The following is a 22,632-nucleotide window of genomic DNA, read 5'->3' on the forward strand; positions in this document are numbered from 1 at the left end:
CATGTCGTGATTAACTATATTGCACTGTTAGGTCACCTTCCAGATAGCAGATCCGAGATTCTGGCAGCTTCTTCACTCGCCTTCCCATGAAGAACTCACTGTCAAAATATTCTGAACGAATGGAGGCTCCGTATTTTGGTATGGCCACCTCGTAAGGAGAGAACTCCGCCCACTCTACAAGAGAATTGACATATGGCATGTTTACTGTAATAAAAATAAGAAAACAAAACCTTCCCCTGTGGATAAAGCTGTCCACAAGCTCTATGGATCTTGCTTGTTTCAACAGCTCTGTACTATCAGTAGCTTTGTATTGCAAACTGCACTGTCTAGTCCCATACAAATTGAGAGATAATTTGCATACAAAAGGAACTAGCTTTTTTACCTCAGAAAGAGTCTAATGTTAGCTCCAAAAGCTTAGATATATATTTCTATATAAAGATTCTGGGATTCCACTTGCCTCTCTAAATCAAGAGCATCAAAAGTACAACATGCAAGTGTGATCCAACCTGCAAGGAATGACTGGCATGAAACCTCTACTAACCCAAACCTGTCAGTCTACATGGTACAGCAAAGCAGCCTGAAGACACATCAGCTCCAAACTAGGAAGTATCACAGTGTGGGCATGGCCATGCAGTTTCCTGACTCAAGCTGTCCCGTACAGGTATTGCAGTAGAACAGTAGCTATAAAACTAACCAAATGTAAGTGCTAACTGTTTTTTCTTTCCAGTATCTGCTCATTTTAATACCTTTTGTTGAATGTAGCCTGTGTCAATTTAAAGGGTGTCATATCACACCCATGACACCAATCATACTCCACTCCATTTTCATACCCTCATCAGTGTAGTATTTAGGGAAGCGACAATTACATTTCACAGCACCTCTATAAACTAAGGAACCATCAAAGCCATTTTATAGGTGTGGAACTGAGGCAGAAAAAGATCACATGATTTGCCTACACTCACTCACAACGTCTGTGGCAAAACTAGGACTTCAGCCCAGATCTTCAGAAATGCCCTGTTTGTGCCTGAGGATGTTATCCAGAAGGTCTGCTCTTTCTAATCAACACCCAGCACTTCGCAAAAAAGACAAACATTTTATTAAAAGATGAATACTGACTCAGGGTAAGCAACAGATGTATTCCCCTTTTATCCTCCACACACATGCACCCTCCCTCCATATTCTCTTTAGTCCCTACTCAAACTCAGAAGAAACTCTAGGAATACTTACCTCTAAATTTGAAAGTACTGAACTTTTCCTCTTTCACATTGAGGACTGCATAGAAAGGCAATGGGTTTTGTCCATGCTCCAATGCCTTGCGCTGGTCTGTGAGTTTGTACTTTCTTGGCTAATCGAAGAGATAAAAAAAATCACATAAACCTTTGGAAGAGCATAAGGCAAAAGCACTGACACAATCTACCTGAGTACAGATAGATAACAGATGTTTTACAACCCAGAGGAATCTGTGAGTCACATTTTTATAATTCCTCTTAATATAATTTTACATATTCCTTCATGTTCCTGCACTTTCCTTCCTGGTTGCCTTTTTGATACCTAGTAACCTCTTCATTAATATCTAAGTGCCTTGATTGCCTCCATCCCACAGATCTTTACTAAGGCTGAGACTAATGTTCACCTGAGGACACATTACTCTAGCTCTGAAGTGTCCAACTAGAAACAGACTTTAAAAGACCTGACTTTTCGGGGACGGGGGGGGGTTGCTCAGTTCTTTTTGAAAGTTTGCCTACTGAAGTTGCTAGCTGTTGGGCATCCTGGTACAGAGACACCTTCAAACCATTAGCTACCCTGGAAAATCCTGGCTACAAGATCCTCTGTCGTTGTTTACAAATCACACTGGGATGCCTCAGTCACTTTGGATTTGTTCCACACATTACATCATGCCCTCAAAGAGTAAAGCTCTAAAGAAAATGAGTGGATGTTTCCCAAATGTGTGGCAGGACCATCTACATACCCGTTCATGTAAGAACATTTCCTGAACAAGCGACCACAGAGTTGTAAAAGATGACACATGTCCTGCTTTTGCCCTCTCAGCGAGTTCCTTGTGATAATACTTCAGATGCTCTATAGACATAAGGTTGAGCTTGCATTTCGTCACTTGTTCTTTTACTGCCTTAAGTGGCCCCTCCAGAGTCTTCTGTGACCAGTCGGCATGCTCATACAGGTCTGCTAGCGTCCTAAAGAACAGAAATATGAGAAAATCATCCACTTATTTGCATGCTTTTGGAAAATTACTATATTTACCCAAACACTTTCATCAAAAAAGAGAATCAGCAAGCCTAAACTGAAGTTATGATCGAGAGCCAACAGCTTTACCAGGGAATTACGTTCTCTTATTAACAATGTAAGACTTTGAAAGAGATGCATCTCTCTCACTGTGTGGAAATGTAGTGTCACAGTAATTTCAAACACAAATCTCATTTTCTATACGCACCATGTCGAGCCAGAAGCCCCCGTGACATAGGTTACACAGTCCAACAGATTTAGCTTCTGAAGAGCTAAGAGGTGGCCAAACATAGCTGACATTGCTCTGAGGCCTCCGCCTGTTGCCATAACAGCTATTACTGGGACCTGTTCAAAACATAAGTATTATCTTCAAAAAGTTACTCACTTGCCTACTTGTAATTATAATTTCCTCAGCAGACTTCATTGGAGGACAATGAAATCAAATCAACATTCAGCCAGTCTTTACCAGTACCTTCTTTAAATTAACCTCCAGATGCTCGGTGGATACCCTTAACCCCAAAGCTTGGATGAGTTTAAATATGCAGTGATTTTAACTTTCCTTCCTGCTCTTGTTCTTTATAATTGGAATTGCAATGATTAATAACAGATAATTATATGGTTTTATTATAAATAACACAAATGCAATAAATTGCAAAAATTACAATAAATGTAATTAAGTATGGATTCAAGGAAGTCCCAAGCAGAGTTCAGAAAAAATATATTAAGCAAACAAAATGATTCTTTGGACAGCATCCATTCAACAACTATAATTCCAGCAAGAAAATAAATATTCATTTAAAAATTCACCCTGGACCTTGGCAACAAAACATACTTCAGCTGGAGCTTGTTATAAAATGTTCTTTCTCCATCCTAAAGAATTTTGACTTTTTGTGAAAAGAGTTCTGAAAATGAAAAAAAAAGGTAAGCCTAAAGAAGGGACATTACAATGATTTCATAAATATGTATGTGAGGTGCATTTCAAATACTCCTGTTTTCCTACTTGGTTTGGGTTGTCTGGCTGGACTGTGTCTAACACAACGTACCAATGCCTCACCTCTTGCTGACCCGCCGCATCGCACTGTTGGAAACTCTGGCTTTGAAGAGTGGTATATTATGTCCTCGGGAATTTGACCCATTGAAAAGAATGGAGGCATGAATAGCTGAGCTGAAATTTCAGATGAGTATGGGGTGTGCCACACTGAGAACTTCTGTTCTGCTGCCATTCAAATCAATGGGCTTGTCATCAACATGCAAAAACTACTAGAAATTTTGTGGGGAGTTGTGCCAATCCTAATTCAATAGACCCACACCCCATGCTTGGATTCCAATTCACATACCTCGTGTCCATGTAGATCTCTTTCCAGATGAAGAACCCTTTTCAGGGCACTGGCAACCACTCTCTTCCTTTTTTGCAAGAATTCTTGCTCTTCTCGGCACAGATCATACCCTAAACGCACATCTAGTTTTTCTGTGCTGAAACATAAAAATCCAGAGGCACAGGATTGGTGTTTAAAATGTATATGGATGTATTTTCAGCAACTGCAGTCTACTAAATATCATAAAAAATCATGATTCACTGCTCAGATTTAGAGACAGAAATGCAGCTTCCAGTTTCAAAGAAATCAACTGCTTTGCTTCTATGTGGTCTTTGTATGTTCTGATGTTTCAGCGTAAGTTTTACTGCCAGCTAAGGATAGCAAATTTGAAAAAAGAAAGGCTTCTTTGTGTCTGTCAGTAGCTTTGTAAGCTGAATCCTTTCTATTTCTTCTTCATATAATTTCTGAGCAAAGGGTGACTTGAACCTAACAAGGTCTTCCACGGGGATTTGTATCACAGATTTATACAGAAACAGTACAATGAAAAAGATATTCAAATAATTGTGGTTTATTTGTTGTTTGTCTCATTATTTTACAGTGTAACGTTTTGTCTTCCCTAGCTTGTGCTTCTTTCTATTGGTATCACCAGAGCCACAAATGTATTTTCTTAAGAATACCTGGGTGGTTTGAGTAATATATGGACTCTGGATGTTCTTCTTATTTCAAATTCCCTTTTCCCTGTGCCTTCTTCCCGCTTCTGTTTCCCTTTTGAAGAAGCCTCCAATCTCAGTCTTTGGTTCTTTGACACAAAGGACACTCAGTGACTAAGTTCCTCACTGTTTGAAATTCTCATAAATTTTTTTTTTTTTACATCTTGGTGTGACTCTTTTGCCCCAAGGACATTTAACTTTGATCTGTTGTGGTGACTCTATTGGTGACTTAACTATTGTTATATTTTGCCCCTAGTCTTGTGCATTCCTTGTATCTAAATGAAGGATACTTTGTTCTAGAATTCACAGTTCAAAGAGCAATAAAACCTTTAGAGAAAAAAATAGTCCTCTTACCAATCATTTAGTTGGAGGTACAACTGCAGTGGCACATTCTGTAAACAAAGAAATGAGAGCAGGAATGTGAACGACTGGGAAAAAGAGAAGTTTTGAAATCCCGATTTTCAGTGCCTCCTGGCATGCCCCACCACTCCCACCCTGCATACAGTTTTTCGGAAAACTAGCGGGAAAGAGAAGGAAAGCAACTAAACACCAGACGTATTCTACAGAGAAGCAAAAGAGGAGGAGGAGTCGAAGTGGCTACATGAACGGGCTGTGAAACAGGATTTCTTCCTCACTGTGAATATACCTCTACGAACCATCCTAACCCAGCAGCAGTAGCACATTGCCACTCTCCTATTTTTGAGGCTGAAGAACAGCAGCCAGATAAAGACAGTGATAGAAGAGGAAATACAAGTCACCGCATCCTTCCAAAAACCTACTGGAGGTAAAGGAGAGTCCAAACAGAGGGGTGGGGAATCACTAGTGGTGAAGCAGACATTCATTCTCCCTTCTCTTTACGGGAAAGGCTGCTGAGAAATTCTTCTCCTCCTATTTTTGCCTCTCATTTGCTGCAATTTGTCTGGCTATTGTTAACAGATTCATCTGGCCACACAGCAGCATTACTACTGCTTTTAAAGCAACTTAGAGTCGTATCCCTCCACCAGTTACCGTCCTGACTGTACGCATAGAAGAATGTGAGAGAATTGTTCTCTGAGGCTAAGATTCAACTCGTCTAACTTTAGCCATCTAAAATTTAGGTATATAGACTGAGCTAGCCACCCAGGCTTGATAAAGAGCAGTGGGGCATCCCAAAGCCTTGCTAGGGGTATTGAATATTCTCCTTTAACTGTGTAAGGACAGCAGAGGTTGGCCCTTAAATGCATCTAAAACTGGCCAGGATGAATTCTCAATTATTGATTTTATTGACAGAAAATTGATATTTCTCTGAGAAAACTAATCTTTTTCACAGAAAACTTGTATTTGGACAAAATTCTCACTCAGACTTACTAATTGATTTTTATTTTTAAATGTTATGGTGTTAAATACTGAGGGTTACTCTACTCTCCTCTCCAAAAGTTCATATAAATGGTGAAGCACTTACATGTCTTACAGGCAGGGTTACTTTCACTTTATGTCCAACAGGGAGATATTTCAATGGTACTGTTAAGGTGTCACTTAAATTGCTACTGTCATCTTCCTTATCAGAAACTTTCTACAGAGAACAAAAAAACATGTTTTTTATTCACAGAATAGAAACAATCCAGTTCTTTACTGTTCTGGTGACACTGGAAATAAGCAGGCAGTAGGAACAGCGGTATTGTATAGTGCCCATTACCTGCAGCCTGACTTTTAGAACTGGTTCCCAAGCCTTCACACAATGGAAGTAGAAAGTATCTGTGTCCTCTGTAGTTTTCCGTATTCTCTCATGAGATGCAGGCACCATAAGCACGAGATTTTTACCCTCTAGTGAAAACAGATTTGTTTAGAGAATAACACCACTGTTCAGGCAAAATAGCTAACCAAGCGGCAAACTTTCTGCTGGAGCCATTCTCTGTGGTAACTCCTCCGTAAGCTGCCATACTGGCAGGTCTCCTACAGCACGGGAACTGGTACTCCTGCCTTTACCCCACAGCTTGGAGTGCGCCCAGAGTCAGCACTCTCTCATACTTCCACCAGCAAAGTTTACTGTGTCCAAACTTGAGAGCTCCAAGGAAAAGACACAGAGATCAGCGTTACAACTGGAGGCAGTTCAGGGGCTTTCACTCTATTACATTTTATTGTCTTTAGAACATTCTTAGTCGTCTCTGTACCCTAAAGTGCCTCCATCTGGGTCTGAATGACTATGATAGGGTTGATTTGGTCAAGTCCTCGCTTCACGGAGAAATGGGCATACCTTTCAAATATTTCCTGCTTTCATTAATGTCCACTTGCACTTCCAAGCAGCAAACCTCACGGGACTGTAAAAGACAGGGGTGGAAAAGTGTGAAGATAGCAAATGCCACATCTGCAGCAAATAATGAAACATCTAGCTATAATATAGAGCCAAATAAACTGGTCTCAGTGCTGGAAACCATCCAGCTGCACAAGGGTAAATTCAGAGCTCGTTATCCCAGAACAGTAGCCCAGTTACACTGCTTCAGAACTAGCTTGTCCACACCGTGGTGCATTGCCAGAGGATGTTATACCCATTCAAGTTATCCCAAAATCGGGAAACTCTGTACAACACACTGCTGCCCAAACAGCTACACATATATCTGATAATTATTTAGGAAGGGTGGGGGAAAACACCTGATGATGAGTTTCTGTGTATTGTGGCAGTGATTCGTCTACAAAGCATCTTCTTGCTGGTCCTGATGTAGAGAGATCATGGATTTATTCCACCCTACCCTCCACCTGAGTCATTCCAGTTCACCTTTAATAACTCATGCCAGGACAGTTTTCCAAGCCATTTCAGGAACAACGCATGCCAATCATTACAGCTCTTATGCCTCACACAGAAAATGAGGGGGAAAGAACAGAATACGTGTTACTTTGCCTCAGGGGTATTAAAGGCTAGCATCTGGAAATCACGTGCAGGCTTGGAGTGGTTGGCATGAAGTACTTTGTACTCCTTAGCTGCTGGGCCAGCCCAAGGAGATAGGTAATGCACCACATGCTGACTAATACCAAAAGAGGACTCTATGTTTCAACGACTAAAATAACTCTTTATTAAAAAACTCATTTCCCAAAAAGCTGTTACGTTAGATAACCTTCCAGTCACAAGCACACTGAATATTCACTGTTGCCTTCTACAGTCTCATCCCTTTTATAACCTTTGTTTTCCCTGCCAAGCGCCATACTGTCTTATATGAAACACAAGCAGTTTTCACTTTGGACACCAACAAATACAGGGTTCTGCAACACTAACAAACCACAGCTGGGCAAAATCTTCACATTTGTAATACCTGAGGACTTCAAGAAACACAGCTTCTATTTTTGCATGGAGAGAGCAACAGTTAAGCCATAACGAATGGGAACCGTCCCACATCTTTCACTTTATAATGCACACCATGCTCTTATCTATCATGGTAGCTTCTGTTCTCTCTATAAAATGTCAGATGGTTGGGGAGAAGAGGAGAGAATCAAAATAAGGACGAGTCACTCCAAGCTAAATTCATATGTGAACCTTACCACTAGGACATCATTGGTAATGAGGTGTTCTGGAGGGCCAGGACTGAAAAGACAGAATGAAAAAACAAACAAACAAAAGCTGTGTGCGTATTTGGCATGTTTTTTAAAATAGCAGTTTTATGACCTTTTCTGCTTAAAATTGAATATAGTTATGTTAGTATCACAATTTGTTTTCTAAAAGGTGTAATACATGATCACCTGCTAAGCACATGAACCAAAATGTAGTAGCCAAACAAGAAGAAAGGCAGGAGAGCCCATAAAAATACCAATGCTTAGAACTATATGCTAAGATACAGCAGAACAAAGACGTATTGGTCTACGTGGAATCGTGTCCTGCTATTAACAAATGACCATAAGACTTGGGGAAAGCAAAGACTACTATTAATGTATTCTGCAAATACTTATTAGGAAAGACATTTCTGACTGTTACAGATTATAATTTACAACCGATCACAAATGAACAGCAAATAAGAATTAGCTCCCACTGTGCCATATGTATGACTGGAAAACACAGAGGTAAGTAATAGAAAGCCTTTGTCCCAGATGTTTTACCTTGTAAAACCTAGGTTTGTCACTGAATGGATGTAGTTATTTAATACTATGAGTAACCTATAGAGTCTACTAACAGCATCTCTCATTAAGGCCAATACTTCAACATCACTGTGTTAAAACATTCATAAGTGCTTTCATATATCTGAAAGGACCATTAAAGTTATGTAGTATGTAATCTTTGACTTTCTGCAAAGTCCAGGGTATTTTACCAAGCACCACTTCCAGCCTTAAAACTTCTATTTCAGGTGTAGAATGTATTTAAATGTAAATAACTAGGTTTGACTTCCACGGATGGAGAATCCCCCACATGCCTTATAACTTGAATGGTGGAAGATGTTCCTCTTATTTCTAGTCTGAATCTACTCAGTCCAGTTTCCAAGCACCGCGTCTCATTCTGTCCTTTTTATATATCTGTCTGTGATTGCTTCCACCTTTGCAGGAAATGCTTACACATCTCTTAAGGTATCTCTCATAGATAAATTAAATAGATTTTCTTGAGTTTCACTGTGGGAGGAATTAATCAAGAACACCAGTGATTTTCTTCTGCAGCTCTTCCATGTTTAAGAATAAGATGCTTTATTTACCGTTCCTTCTTCTAATCATGCAGTTAGTCAGTTTTGACTGGACTATATTCCTTTTTTTAGTAATGCAAAGCTCAAATATGCCAGAACGTGTAGTTTAGGTGGTTTTTTCAACCAAACCTGTGATAGCATTTAAAAGAGAGATAAAGGTTATCTTATGGGATTTGTTCTCCTTCAGACAATGTTGATTACCACTTTGAGGGGGATGGTCTTCATTTTATTATTTGTTGCTTGTACGTTTTTTCAGTTTAACTAAGCTATCGCCTAATGGGTGACTTTTCTAATACTATCTACATAACTCTATGTGTGTATCATGATAATAATACAAGACAAGTTTTCTGGTCTTTTAGAAACACCACAGTGTTCTAGGCATTGTTCAATTAATATTAACAACTTGAAGAGCACCTCTGTTAAGTTTTACATGCATCTTGTGTACAAGTTATCACGTCGTGCCAATGTTACTACATTTCCACGATCAGGATATACATGTAGAACAGAAGGTAAGATTTGTATGAAATATCCTGAAAGGCAGAATTAGCTGGGGAAGTTAAGGTAAAAAAAAGTTTGAAACAGTAATTTCGGATCACTGGTGGGAGGAAGAGCTGGAAGAATTTCCTCTTTCTCTGAAATATTATTGCTCCCTGGCAGATCTATACCTTTCAGCTTTGGAATTTTACTCACATTCTTTCCATCCAGAATTCCACTTCCAAACTTTCCCATTTCTTAATGCACGTCTCTTTCTAAAAAGAAAAGGGTAAAATAAATATGGATTACTGGAGGCTGCAAGACTTTGGCAGTACAGACACATGTAAAAAGCACTTCCATGGCTGACATCTCTTCCGCTAATGTTACCAAAAAAGCTGTGTATTACCTCTTTCCAAAGCTGAGATTGCAATGGAAACCACAGCCCTGGGAAGATTTATATTCCTCCATTGTAGGATATGTAGAATTATACATATTTCCAAAGATACAATCAGAGGGGGGAAAGCTTGACTGAAACAGAAATATAATGGCTTTCTGCAAAGACGGTGTGCATGGGGGGAAAGGCATTGAAGCCCAGCAACAAATGTGACCTAACGCCAGTGTCATTTCCATGTACAAACCATTAAATCACATTCACACTCAATCCTGCAGAGATGAAGTAGGCAAGAAGCCTCCGGACTGAGATGGTTCTTGAATCATTGTATTTCCCAGTGACTCACCCACTGGCTGAGAAGTGCATGGCACCAGCCTGCAGAGTCACTAGGAAGATCCATGTTAACAGCTTTCAGTATTTAGAGAAGCAGGTGTTCTTTCGGGTATGGACTGTCTCCTTCCTGCAATGAGCATGTAGCAATACCTCAGCCACAGCTCAGACAAGCCCATGAGCTGTCACAGACCTACCCCAGCTTTGTTCTCCGGACTTTTATGGGCTTCTTAACAGAATATCAAAGATCTTAGGAGAACAGGCGTCCTTTTACTATGGGCTAGAGAAACCTGAATCACCTAGAAGGAAACCCAGCATGAATACCAATAGGAGAAGCCTGAAAGAATCATTTAATTCAAGTGGTGAGTGGATTATCTTCACGTTTTTAATAAAAGTTGCCATTTAAGAGGAAATGTCCTCTCAGCATGGCAAAAGTGGAATAAAGCCAAAAGCTAAGGAAGTTATTTATTTGGATTATAAAAGATAAAAATGACAATTTACGGATGCTAGCTATTAACATATTTTGCCCCCACAGAGATGGTAGGCATGAGAGAGAGGCGGCTTCATTTTTTGAATCAGTGAAAAGAGATTAATGAAGTCACAAAAATCCAGCACAATGATATCTGGTTTGATGCAATATTGATAATGATACCAATACATATGGATATCTGTTTATGCAGACCCAAACCTCACTTAAGATGGAAGCCAATGTGGACAATGAGGTCTTGCTGATCTCTCTGTGTATTTCCAGTCCTTACCTCTGATTTCAAAGCAAATGTCTCACGGAGTGTCTCTCCGGGTCTGATTCTAGCAACATTAAAAAGAACTGTGAACTGCATGTCATCTTTGGTGAGTGGGTCTTCATCGCACACTGCCAATTCTAAAATGTTCTGGTAGTAGAAGAAAATAAATAAGAACTCTTATTGAGCTGCTATTACACAGAAACAAAAAAATGGTTATAGACTTTTGCAGCTGATTGACTAGCATAGCGGTAAGAATAAAGAAACCTGTTCTTTCCTTCAGGAGTTTGCTAATGTGGAACACTGTCATTAAACCCAACCTTGGGAAACTTATCATGGAATAGAAGACAACTACGTATAACAGAGAGCTCCCACTATCCTGAGACAGAAAAGATGTCAGTGCTCTGCACCACACAGATAACCTGCCCAAAGAACACACTCAGTTTCTTCGTCTCCAAAGTTCTCTTAACTCCACAGCTTAAGGTAGGATTAAATTTGCTGTCTACTCCACAGCAACTCCTCCACCCTTCCCTTACAACCAGTAGAGGGAAAGCTCTTTCTAAATTAACCATGCAAAATAGCCCAGATGAAGCATGCTACAGCAGTACTTACTTCTCTCAGGTGACAACAAAGGGAGTCCGGACTAGCTCAGATGTAGGCATTTATACCACCGATGTCTATAACTAGCTGAGGGGAACACTACTCCATATATCTGCTGTTTTGGGCTAACCTGGCTGTTGCAAATTCTGTTACACAAGCATTTAGCACAGTTGATCAACAGGGTGTCAACTGAGGATTCCCAGCTATTCAAAATGGTGAAATTTTTTTTACTACCTCAACTTCTCTCTGGATCCTAAAGTAGAAAGTCTCATTCCAGACAGGGTTGTCAGAATTCTTGATGGTTTTGGTCTGAAGCTTTCCATTTGAAGCAGATGGCAGCCACAAGCGCACATAGCAGTCTGATGCAGTCACTGCAGCAGAAAAAAATTAAAAACCCGATGCCAATATTATAGATCAAAAGTAGGGCAAGGCCATGATTCTGGGGACTAATAAATACTACTTTATTTTTTTTAATAAGTAAAGAGACCATTGGTTGGAAGCAACCAAGGAAAACTATCTTGGTATACTAATACCTGGGTAACTACAAATTGCAAACGTACACATGCACAAAGTACACTGAGAGCCGTGTTTCCCGTGTGAAGAGAAAGGTATAAAAGACCCCACTGACCATTCATCAGGCATATTCCCTACAATTCCAGTCACCTGTGTTTAAAAAAGTTTAACTGAAACCAGAGCTAGTTCCAAAAAGGGCTGTTAGGATGATTACAGGAAAGAAGAACGTATATTACAGAGAAGATCAGAGGAGACTGGCTTGCTCAGTCCAGCAACACAAACATGCGGAGGAGACGTGACGGCTGTCTAGAAGGGTTAGGTACTAGAGAAGACCTGTTGCAGCTAAAGGCCGGTCTGGGCCCCAGAACACAAGGGCATGAGCAAGTCCGAAATCTTCATCTCACTTCCAGCCTACATCTACTCCTTATGGTTAGTGCAGTCAGTGCCTCGAGCAGCCGTCCTTTGGGAAGAGCCGGGGTGGGAAAGTGCATTTACTTTGTGAAGCTTGACAACGGTGTGATAGGAAATCTCCAAGGTGATGTCTTTCAGAGCTGGAGTCTGGACTTGACTGAAGATTTCTACTGCAGCCCGAGATGCCTAAATACTTCAGACTGGTATCAAGCAGTGAATAACATTGCCCCGCAAGGTTTTGGCAGGAAAGTGGAACTGTCCCTTCAATAGAGTAGATAGAAGAGATCATTGAAACTCAGAAATACAGGCCTCGTCACACTACCACCTTTCTAGTGTCCACCTCTGGGCGCTGCTATGTGATACTTTGCCATAGGAGTCAGGGAGCCCTTCGGCAGGCAGCTATCGACCAGCACGGGATTCACCCCCTCTGCTCTCCCTCGCATGAGGGCTTGGCCAAGGTCGTGCTCCGCCCTGCACAGCGAGATGCGCACGGTCTCAGCTGTAACTCAGGTAACTCACTGCAAAGTGACGCTTTTTTGGCTGAACATGTCGTTTTTCACTAGAGGAATACACAGGCCTGAGGTTTCAAGAGTGTGAGAAAAGGCAGCTCAAGGTCTCTGTCCTGACTGAGGAACCCACGGGACACCCCTGCAAAAATGGCAGCTGAACGGCTGGTCCATAGCACACCTTGAGAAGGAGCCACAGGAGGCTGTGAGGGTGAGATAATGAGTTAAAGGAATACAAAGTACACAGAAAAGTCTGTTTTGCCTGCATGTTCAGCGCGTGCGTAGGGCTGGATCTGCAGAGGCCCTCCTTAACCAGAAACCATAAATATAATTTAACATGACTGGTCATCTGAGGACAGCAAATACCCCGAATGATACTGTATTTTTGAAATTCTTTAATTTACCTTTGATTATCATGTATAATTGATACATTTCAATAAAACATTCCTAAGTACGTGGCCTGTGTGGCAAAATTCCAGTCCATTATATGATTTATACCCGTTACAACCATTAAAACCAAACAACTCCAAGCAGATTTACAGATTGCAGTGCCCTCACAAGGTCTACCTTCCCTTATTGGCCCAGAAAATTCATCTGGGAGTCTTGTTTTGCACCAGTTCCCTGAAATGCCACTAGATATGTCCTCCAACCTAATGATACCTCAGGCATTTGATCTAATTATAGCCCCAGCATTAGTACTTCTATTGCTCTGCTTTATGTACGTTGCTTGTATACCTTCAGAACTAAGGAACATTGCTCATTGCGTAAACTCTGGAAGTGATTAAAAACACAATCAAACCACAACTCACACAGGTCTCTCGACTTGATGTTCTTGGCTTGTATGATTCTTACAGAAAGCATGTGGATGGGGCAAAACTGCATCTGCAGAGAAAACAAACGCAATTAGTTTTATCAGCTCAGAATACAAAAATCTTATGTATTTTGAATAGGACAGTCTGTCCTTGCTGTTTGTCTGTTTGAAATGAGGGGACCACCTCCAGTGGAAGTACACCAGGCTACGATGATAGCACGATTGCACACTGGGCTATTTGCTAAGCAGCTTGAGTAAATGAAGACAGAGAAAGAAAACACAGACTCGGACAATGGTACGGAAAGCTTTTGTAGTCACCCTAGAGGTGCCTGTTTTCATACAGCCTGATGTACGCATGGCCAGTCTGCTGAGGGTCCTGTGCCACAGGTGGGTCAATACTGGGCCTTTGGAAGGCAATATTAGGAACTTGCAGCTGACGCTGGGCCAGGACATGGCAGTTACTGCAGTGCTTTAAAAGCTTCTGACTTTGTATCCCAACTAGGACTAAATGTTCATGACGCCCGTAAGTAGGCCAAGCTCACCAAAAGGCATCTACAGGAATGCACTACTGACTGAATGGACCATAGACCCAGCAGAGACCCTTCAGATGAAGAAAAAAGTGCCCTGCTTTGGAGGCATAAAATCACAGAATCCCACATCATTAGGTATCTTGAAAATACTTAATGGGAATGGAACCACTTCCCTTCCAGACATGAGATTTATTTCTATCATAGGCAAGCTATCGTTGTAATGCCTATTTCAAGTTACTTCTTCCTAATTCTAAGAAAGAATTAAGCTTCCCAACCTAAGCTGGTCAGAAAGTATTTGTCATTTTTAAACAACATTCGATAAGCCTGAATAAAGGCACATATACAGACACGAGGCAGTTTTAATACTGAAAGCAGGAAAATATTTCCTTCTTTTTTCAAATTGGAACATTTATATTTCTTTTTCATGTTCTTTTGAGTGTTTATCTGGTTTTTTGCATATTAGCATGGCAATAACAAGCAATAATAACATACAGTCCTGCTACCACGAATAAATTAAAACAGAGCCACACCATGTGGAACTGTTCCATTGGTTTGAATGGCAGCTGAAACTACACCCTGACTGAAACATCGTATCTGTTTGTCCAAATGAGAGTATCCCTGTATTACACTGTAACAAAATAATTTGACAATTTTACTTTGAAAGATAGCACCACGATTAAATTTCCTGACACTGAAATGATTAACTTTGGAGATACAAGGAGCTGGGGGAAGGAGGAACTTCTCCATAGGAGTCGTCACTCACTTTCTGTTAAAATGGGGTGGGACTACAGGACGTGTTTATTAGAGATGAGAACAGCCTTCATTCTATTTCATTCGGTTTTGTTTAGAGGTAAACTATGTTACATCAAATGTATACCATTTGAACTGTGAATCAGCACGTTCAAATAAAGGCTGAATATTAAATTTTATGATGTCACCTTTAAAGTTACATTCTTTTTAAATTCAGATTAATATTCAAGCATTGCCCTGAGCAGAGAAATCCTGTTGTTAAACCTACAAAATCACAGATTACTCTGTCTCTTGGCCTCTTAATGGTTCATTGAAACACTTTTTGTACAAAAATTCAAGACGTATTTGTTCTTGTGTGACAAGAACCATTTTTATTACATTTTCCTCCAATTTGAAACTGACATATTTAAAACCTTCTGAGTTTAACGCACTATGGACATCACAAGTTCCAGTTGGGTCACTTCCATATTATTCCAGTTGCCCACTGCAAGAATTTGACTTTAATTTTCCTGTGCAAATACTTATTTAACATAGAAGTACCAACTGGAACACTCAGTCAGCATTCCTAGTGGGTTTCATTAACATGAAATATTGGACTATGTAGCCAATTACAGGGCTGACTTTTTAATTAATATGTTAATTCTGTGTTATTTTGTAATCAACTTCCCCCTTGCTCAAGAGAAGCCCAAACCATTCTCAGAGTCTGCCTTCACTGGAGAAATGGATGTTGTATACAATTTGCTTTTGTGATGAAAATTTCATAATTGCTTACAAAAATGCCGCGTCTGCAGTTCACCATCAGAGTACCCTCAGTTGTGATCGGTGTCATGTTTTCATCCTCTCCCACTAGAGCCAGAGAGCCTCGCTCCTCCTCCCTTCCCCTTTCAACATCAATCACTTCCCTTAAACATGACAACATCTGCCCGCCAATGGTAATATCATCAAGGATGACTGTTCACTACTTCTGATTTGGTGCAGCTCAGTCCTTGTGTTGTTGCAGGGTAAAAGATAAACAGATTCAGATGGGTAAATGTGGCCATAATAAACCCTATGGGTTGTGCAAATGCCCCGGGGAAGCCAGAAGCCATCCTGCTCCCAAGACTGCAGTTACTCCAGCCTGTAACCTTCCAGAATTGGGCTAATTCTTTTTTTCATCAGAAAAAGGTGGACCTAATTTTCGGCCTATTGAGGTCTGATTTGGGTGGTCTAAAATAACAATTTTGCCCAAAAGTGCTGGCACCCCAAACACCCTTCTAGAAAAAATAATTGTGGTTAGAGATACCATTTGCTATTTTCATAACATGAAGAGCAATGTGTAATTTCATGATTAATGCAAATTGATAAGCACAAACACCATATCCAGACAGCTCTTGACAGTCTTGCAGCTGTACTGGTCTTGCTCTTTTTAGTTCACTTCCTTGGAAGAACCATAGTTTCCTGCACAAGCACACAGAAGTAACAAAACCCCTCTGTAAATATCCAGAGTCAAAGGTAGCTTTCCCAGAAGTGCATCATTCTATTTTTGCTGGAAAATTAGTAGTGGCACATTGAGGCCAATGATAGAGTGCAGGATTCAGCTACCTGTGTATGTTTGCATCCTAGACAATAACACTCCAGGCCAATAAATAGTAGCATGTCCAAAGTCCCAAAGAGTAGGTTAAAAAATGGAAAAAAAAAAAAACAAAACACCGAACTTCTTTTCACTTGATAGCATTTAGCACTAAACTACATTTCTGTACTCTCAAAGCAAGTTTTGGGGGAACCACTTCAGGTCTAAAATACAGAAAAGTCAATAACAGGAGATAAAACTAGCATGGCAGAATTGCCACAGCTGCGTCAAACTTTAACAAACTGAAAATTCACATCTGTTGCCAACATCTCACTGATTGTAATAATACACATTTGCTGGCTTACTGTCTGGCTTCCAGAGAATAGTCATATGCCAGTCAGCTTCAGGAGGACACATAATTCTCCTGTTTATAGGCGGTTAGTCACTTCAAGGTTTCATCCCAAAAAGACAACTTTGAGAGTATGAAATCTTCTCAAAGCTCATTAATAATGAGGAGCCTACCTAGATGGTCTTTGGATGGCAATGAAAGAAGAAAAACCTACCAACAGCTCATACCTTTGATTTCACTCCTTATTGCCCCTCCATGCTGCTCCTAGAACAAGATCTCACGGCTACCTTCACTAGAAAGTTATTCTTCTAGGGGGTAGTTTCTGCAGAGCCTGGCAATCTGGGAACCTCCTCCCATCACCACCTCTTTCTTCTTTTCTTTTTATTTTTGAAAAAAGTCCTTGTTTTGTACATGTTGGAAGGCTGATTGGAATCTCAGCGTTTCGCTCCCCCTGCACCAAACCTGAACAGTTCTCTGAGGGGAGTTATCACCATGGGAAAACACCAAGTTATATGAAGTTTTATATGAGGAGTTCGCTCTCTGCCTTTTGACATTCTGTAAATATCTGTAGGATTTATCACTCAGTTTTATTACTCAGTATCTTTCAGACATGAATAATTCCTTCCTTTCACAGATTACTTTTTCTTTCTCCAGTGGTGTACTAGAAGCAGTACAATATCTTATGTACAAGATCTCACACCAAATGTAATCATTATACATATTCTTACCACTTATTTTATCTTAGATACTGAGGATTTGGTTCAACTACAACTTGGCAAATTATCAAATCAAGGTTAAAGCTATAAACTTATAAACTATAAAAAAGCTTCATGACCAGCCTGGTTCCAAAGCACTCTCTTCCACATAGATTCTTTAACATCTAATATGGGCTGAGTTTATTAGCCCCTCCATCAGTGAGAATACTGCTAGCAATTTGCCCTTCCAACCAGCTGCCTATTTTCATTCAACTTAGAGGAATGCAAAGTTCTGGTGGGAAAGGCGACTGACTGAAGAAATACGCAAAACCAGGAGAGGGAATAGAAGGAGAGAGCCTGACCATGAAAGCCTCATTTTCCTTGGGAATCACAATTATCCAAAACCTTACCATTGGAAGTTGAACAGTTAGTGAGTAAATCTAATTTGCCTTACAAACATGTACTGTAATTTCATCTTGTCACTGATGGATTGTTTCAAGAGTCATTGTGGGTTTGGGATGCATCCCCTGTTCATATTCTATCAGTCACCTCTTTACATGTATGAGTGGGTCCCTTAGGGCTTTCTATTGACAGAATTTCTGAGTATTTTACCACATAAAAATTATTCCGTAGTTCACAAAATAAAACTGCTGAAGAGTGATTATTCTTGTCTGAGCAGAAAAAAAGACCCTGTTATGAATATCAAAAGCATTCCCAGCGAGTTGTAAATTAATATTGTCCATCATTTCTATGCCAATTTGGTAGCTTTTTTAAACAGCAAAAAATTAACTGGGAGACTTTTAGTAGGTCTTCCTAGATAGATCAAAGTACCCACACTTTTCTAAACAACTTGCTTTTCTTAATATAAAAGAAAAGAAAAAAAAGAAAACCACTCTGTTCTGATTTCCGTATCTATTTACCAATTTACACGTACTGAAAAAGACATTTGCCTGACAGAATGGCAGAGCTACCTGCAGTATTGCATGAATCTCCTTCCTTGGGAACAGAAGCTTTCTGACCTGAAGCTATGCTTGTACTCTAACCTTTTGGCTGTGTTGCCTGTTAACCAGGAGTATGTCTATACTCGTGGAACAGCAGTTGCAGCATTAGGATGAAATGCAAGAACTTTCGCTGTAATTGAGACTTTCTAGATAAAATTATACCTAAGCTACCTACTCATCTATCAGATCCAGAATTATCTTATTAGATACAACATTGATATTTAAAATTGATAGATAATATTTATATCTAAGATAGATAGATAGCTCTGGATCTAACAGGTAGATAGATTAGACACAAATTTTATCCAGAAAGTACATTACATTTACAATTTATATTCTTTGGCCCGAGCATCCAATGTTTGAATATTTTTAATCTATCATTTCAGCTATCTGTTCAAGCTACTGATATTTTCCTGAATCTTTAACTTCACCTGCAAATATTACCATGGCACAAGTATAGTAAGTACTCTTTATTCTTAACAATTAATGATTCTCTATAAACCATGGCATGTAACATTGTTTCTCACTATATTTAAAACCCATGAATGCCCGTATTTCTTTTATTTGCTGCAAAATTTGACATAGGGTTTGATATATAAAGAACGGTTAGTTTGTAAATAATTCACATCTTGCATTTCAGACACTGCGTCCATTACTTTTTAAAGATATACATGAGAAAATAACTCTCAGCTAATAATTCTGTTGATTTATACTAAAAACTATCAGTTAAAATCTCTGAATGGAACTTACTATTAGAAAACTCAAGTCCAGACATGAAATACTTCCACTAGAATCGCACACGCTGTAAACATTACATTAAAGATAGCTAAATGGGCCAAATGGCTCATTAGAACTCTCCCTGGCAGCTAAAGTAATATAAATTATGCTTTGTTGCTAGAAAAAGCTGTTGGGTTTTTTCAGCTGGGGCAAGCAAGGAACATGTGCTATCCTGAGAAAAGCATGCAGTAAGGCTAAAGCGCTTTCATTTTACAGTGAGGTAAACTCGTCAAGGCCAGCCCTCTCTTCCCTCACTCCAGCATGTACACCTCACGAGAGAAGAAAAGGGCCACATTTTCGCCGCGTTTTCGCTGAAGCTTGCTTACATATTAGTTACTGTGAGGTAAAAGGGGAGAACGGTAAATTTGCAAAGTTCAAGATGACCCTGCCAACATCGCACCAGCAGCAGTTTGTCTCTGCATCTCAGCAGATAGAAAGAGGAGGGAGTTCGCTCGCAAGAACTGGAGCGGGGAGGTCCCAACAGCAAGGCGCCGGGCCTCAGCAAAGCACCGAGCTGCAGTTCTCTTACCTTGGCTGGTGGGCTCCCCATGACCGGCAAGATGGAGACAGCAACAGAAAACCCAATTTGGGTAACAGATCTGCCAGCTGACAAACACGCTCACAGCTTGTTGTTGCTGCTGAAATAACATGAAGGACACATATAATTTATACAGGCACTGAGCTCCACCCTCTGCCTCCTCTGTGTGGAGAGGAGTCTGCCTACGTCTGAGAGGGAAAGATCTGCAATGTCAGAGGTGAGAGGAAAGCTGCAGTTACCACATCTTTGCCTGTCACTTTATTACCTCTCACGATTTGTTATTGCCCCAATATTGTCCTGCCGGGTTTTTGGGTGGATTCTGCCATGTTCCTTCATGACCCATCTCTTCCATCTAGCTAGTCATAGCTGAATTTTCAGTAGCTTTTAAGTTCTTCCACAAAACACTCCAGAAAAAAAATCAAAGGGCGGGGATAGCCGAATCTCATCTACTAAAATTTCTGGTGGGAGAACAACCCACTTCCAAATGCTCTTTTCAACTCTTCGTACAATAGGCACTTGTTTTAATATATTATTGGGCATCTTTCTGCCAACCAGTAAATCAAGTGTCCTCGCTTTGAAGTACCTACTGGATGATTACCTGGCCAATGCGGAGATGCTGGTGAAATTGAGATAAATATTGGTAAGGAAAGGGAAATCTGCATAACTTCTGGGCTTTTCCCCTCCACACACTTCTTAGAAGAAGAACGTGACAACTTGACATCTCCCAGCTTCCCATCCTATTCCCCCAACAGCTTGCTGGTGACAGTGGTGGGTCCTAAGGCATCCTCTGGAGATGGCAGAGGCACGGCTTCCTCCGCTTCTCCCATGCCTACTGTGGACTGCTGACAGACAACCCGTGGGGTGCCTGTCAGGGTATTGCTCCAGGCAATCTGTTCTGGCTGTACCTTAATCCACACTTGCAATTTCACGTTGGATGTTGTTCAGACCCAGACTTGGAAAAGGCCTGGAGGCCACCACAAGTTTGCAGTAAGATATGTCCTCACTGGGGGACGGTAATATTGGACAGGACCAAGCCTCACCAAACAACCAGCGGACACCTTACACTGATGGAAAGGGAGAGTGTCAAGAGTTAATTTTCATCAAATAATCATGAGTTTGGCTTTTGGCATGGGAAGAAAAAAAATGAAACGTAACCACAATAATTGTTTAGGAAAATAGGTTTACCTGAAATCTTTGACTTTAGATTTTTCCTGAAACTCAGATGCACACTGTGGATCACCTTTAAACCACTTTTTAAAGCATTTTCCACAAACAACTGTCACCAATTGAAAATCAGTTCTAGTCAGATGCTCCTGGGCTTATACAAGTGACAACCAACAGCTCAAATTGTCATTTCACAAAGACTCTGCCATGGCTGGCAATGCAGCCACCACGCTAGCAGTGAGAACGGGATGCAGGCTTACCCAAGCAGCAGGGCGAGAACTTGAATGTTTAGTTAGGTTGCCATCTTTAAAACACCAAAAAGAAAGATATCTCAATAAAGGTCTGCTGTGTACATGCAGCAAATCAAAGGACAGCTACAAAACTCCCAGAAAAATAAGCCAAACCCGTCAGAAAGCAATCTGGCGTCCAGAGCAATTAACCATGCAAGTCTTGCGCTCCTGCAGTAACATTGTTTTGACAGCCTCATTTGGGCATTTTTACAGGAGCCGTCAAGACAGTGGTGCAAGTATTCTTCTCCATGCTTCCTTGGATACAGGAGTCTGTAGCATCCCATTTCTAGAAATAAGGAAAAAAAACAGAGAAAAAGGAAAAAAAGCTCTTATTCAGAGTGGAGTTTTGGTTTTCCTCCTTTATATTGCTGTTGCAGCTTTGATCACAGGTTCTGCTGCTGTAGTGAACTGAGAGACCAAAATAGTAGGCTGGCAAATTTACCTCCTAAAGAGAAGGCAAATGGAAAAACAGCCAGAAAAAAATGAACTCCAGTGAAAGAGGGGTATGTCCGCCTGGAAACGGAGCAACACATTAAAAACAGAACAGCTGCAGCAGGGAGACCCAGGTCTTAATGGAACAGGAAAGAAGGAAAAAAGCTCCCAGAATGTCTTCAAATCAAGGTGCAAAAGTTATTTTGGAGAGCTATGGAACTGATTTTTCCAATAGCCCCTCCAAGAAGTTAATGTTTCCAGTATATCAGCATGGCCAAAATACATAAAACATTTTGTGTTGCTTGTCAACAAGCACGCTGACAAGTACCACATCCATTTCCTCCTGGACATGAGGGAGATGGGCTACGTGATATCAGGCCTTATTACAGACACAAAAAATGTACAGCATGGGGAAAGCAACACAAAGAAAGTCAGCCTCGTAAAGAAGGAAGGACAAAACTAAAAGGTTAAATCTAAAGCAAAGGGGGCACAGCACAATGCATTAGCGAACTAGCCAAATAGTCGGCAATATCTTCAAGGGGGTACAGAAAGTCCTCCCCCTCCCCTTGTTATAGGGAGGACATAGTCATGCCAGGCTTAAACTAGTGGAGTTCTTAGATTCAGAAAATACAACGCTGTATCTGTGGTTTCAGTTTGTCAAAGGCTGTTCAGGAGACAAAGAGAAGAGGGATTCTAGAAAGATTTTCTGGATTAATTACGCTGGTCTCGTTCCACTTTTATGACCAAATCTTATTTCTTTTCTGAATTAATATTAAGAAAGTACTTGGAAATAAGCGGGGGGGAGGGGGAGGAAGAGATAAAAAGGCATATCAAATTACACTGAGGTTAAATTGCTTCATTCCCTACCTGTTGGCACTCG

The 22,632-nt window shown here is 40.5% G+C and overlaps 1 protein-coding gene across 1 annotated transcript in view; it reads right to left on the reverse strand.

The window, feature by feature from the left end:
* The window catches only part of LOC142083056 (cytosolic phospholipase A2 beta-like), a 61,602-nt gene extending 41,627 nt beyond the window's left edge, over nucleotides 1–19,975 (reverse strand). The window contains exons 1-16 of the mRNA XM_075152091.1: nucleotides 19,858–19,975; nucleotides 13,676–13,748; nucleotides 12,445–12,621; nucleotides 11,671–11,807; nucleotides 10,855–10,986; nucleotides 9,592–9,650; nucleotides 7,778–7,820; nucleotides 6,501–6,564; nucleotides 5,943–6,070; nucleotides 5,709–5,819; nucleotides 4,622–4,659; nucleotides 3,579–3,714; nucleotides 2,450–2,586; nucleotides 1,970–2,192; nucleotides 1,228–1,345; nucleotides 37–174 (exon numbers count right to left, since the gene is read on the reverse strand). Coding sequence (XP_075008192.1) covers nucleotides 37–174; nucleotides 1,228–1,345; nucleotides 1,970–2,192; nucleotides 2,450–2,586; nucleotides 3,579–3,714; nucleotides 4,622–4,659; nucleotides 5,709–5,819; nucleotides 5,943–6,070; nucleotides 6,501–6,564; nucleotides 7,778–7,820; nucleotides 9,592–9,650; nucleotides 10,855–10,986; nucleotides 11,671–11,807; nucleotides 12,445–12,621; nucleotides 13,676–13,748; nucleotides 19,858–19,878 — 1,735 coding nt within the window. The 5' untranslated portion in view covers nucleotides 19,879–19,975. The remainder of the gene's footprint in view (nucleotides 1–36; nucleotides 175–1,227; nucleotides 1,346–1,969; nucleotides 2,193–2,449; nucleotides 2,587–3,578; nucleotides 3,715–4,621; nucleotides 4,660–5,708; nucleotides 5,820–5,942; nucleotides 6,071–6,500; nucleotides 6,565–7,777; nucleotides 7,821–9,591; nucleotides 9,651–10,854; nucleotides 10,987–11,670; nucleotides 11,808–12,444; nucleotides 12,622–13,675; nucleotides 13,749–19,857) is intronic.
* Nucleotides 19,976–22,632: the final 2,657 nt, after the last annotated feature.

Source organism: Calonectris borealis, chromosome 5 (assembly GCF_964195595.1).
Source record: "Calonectris borealis chromosome 5, bCalBor7.hap1.2, whole genome shotgun sequence".
Taxonomy (NCBI): domain Eukaryota; kingdom Metazoa; phylum Chordata; class Aves; order Procellariiformes; family Procellariidae; genus Calonectris; species Calonectris borealis.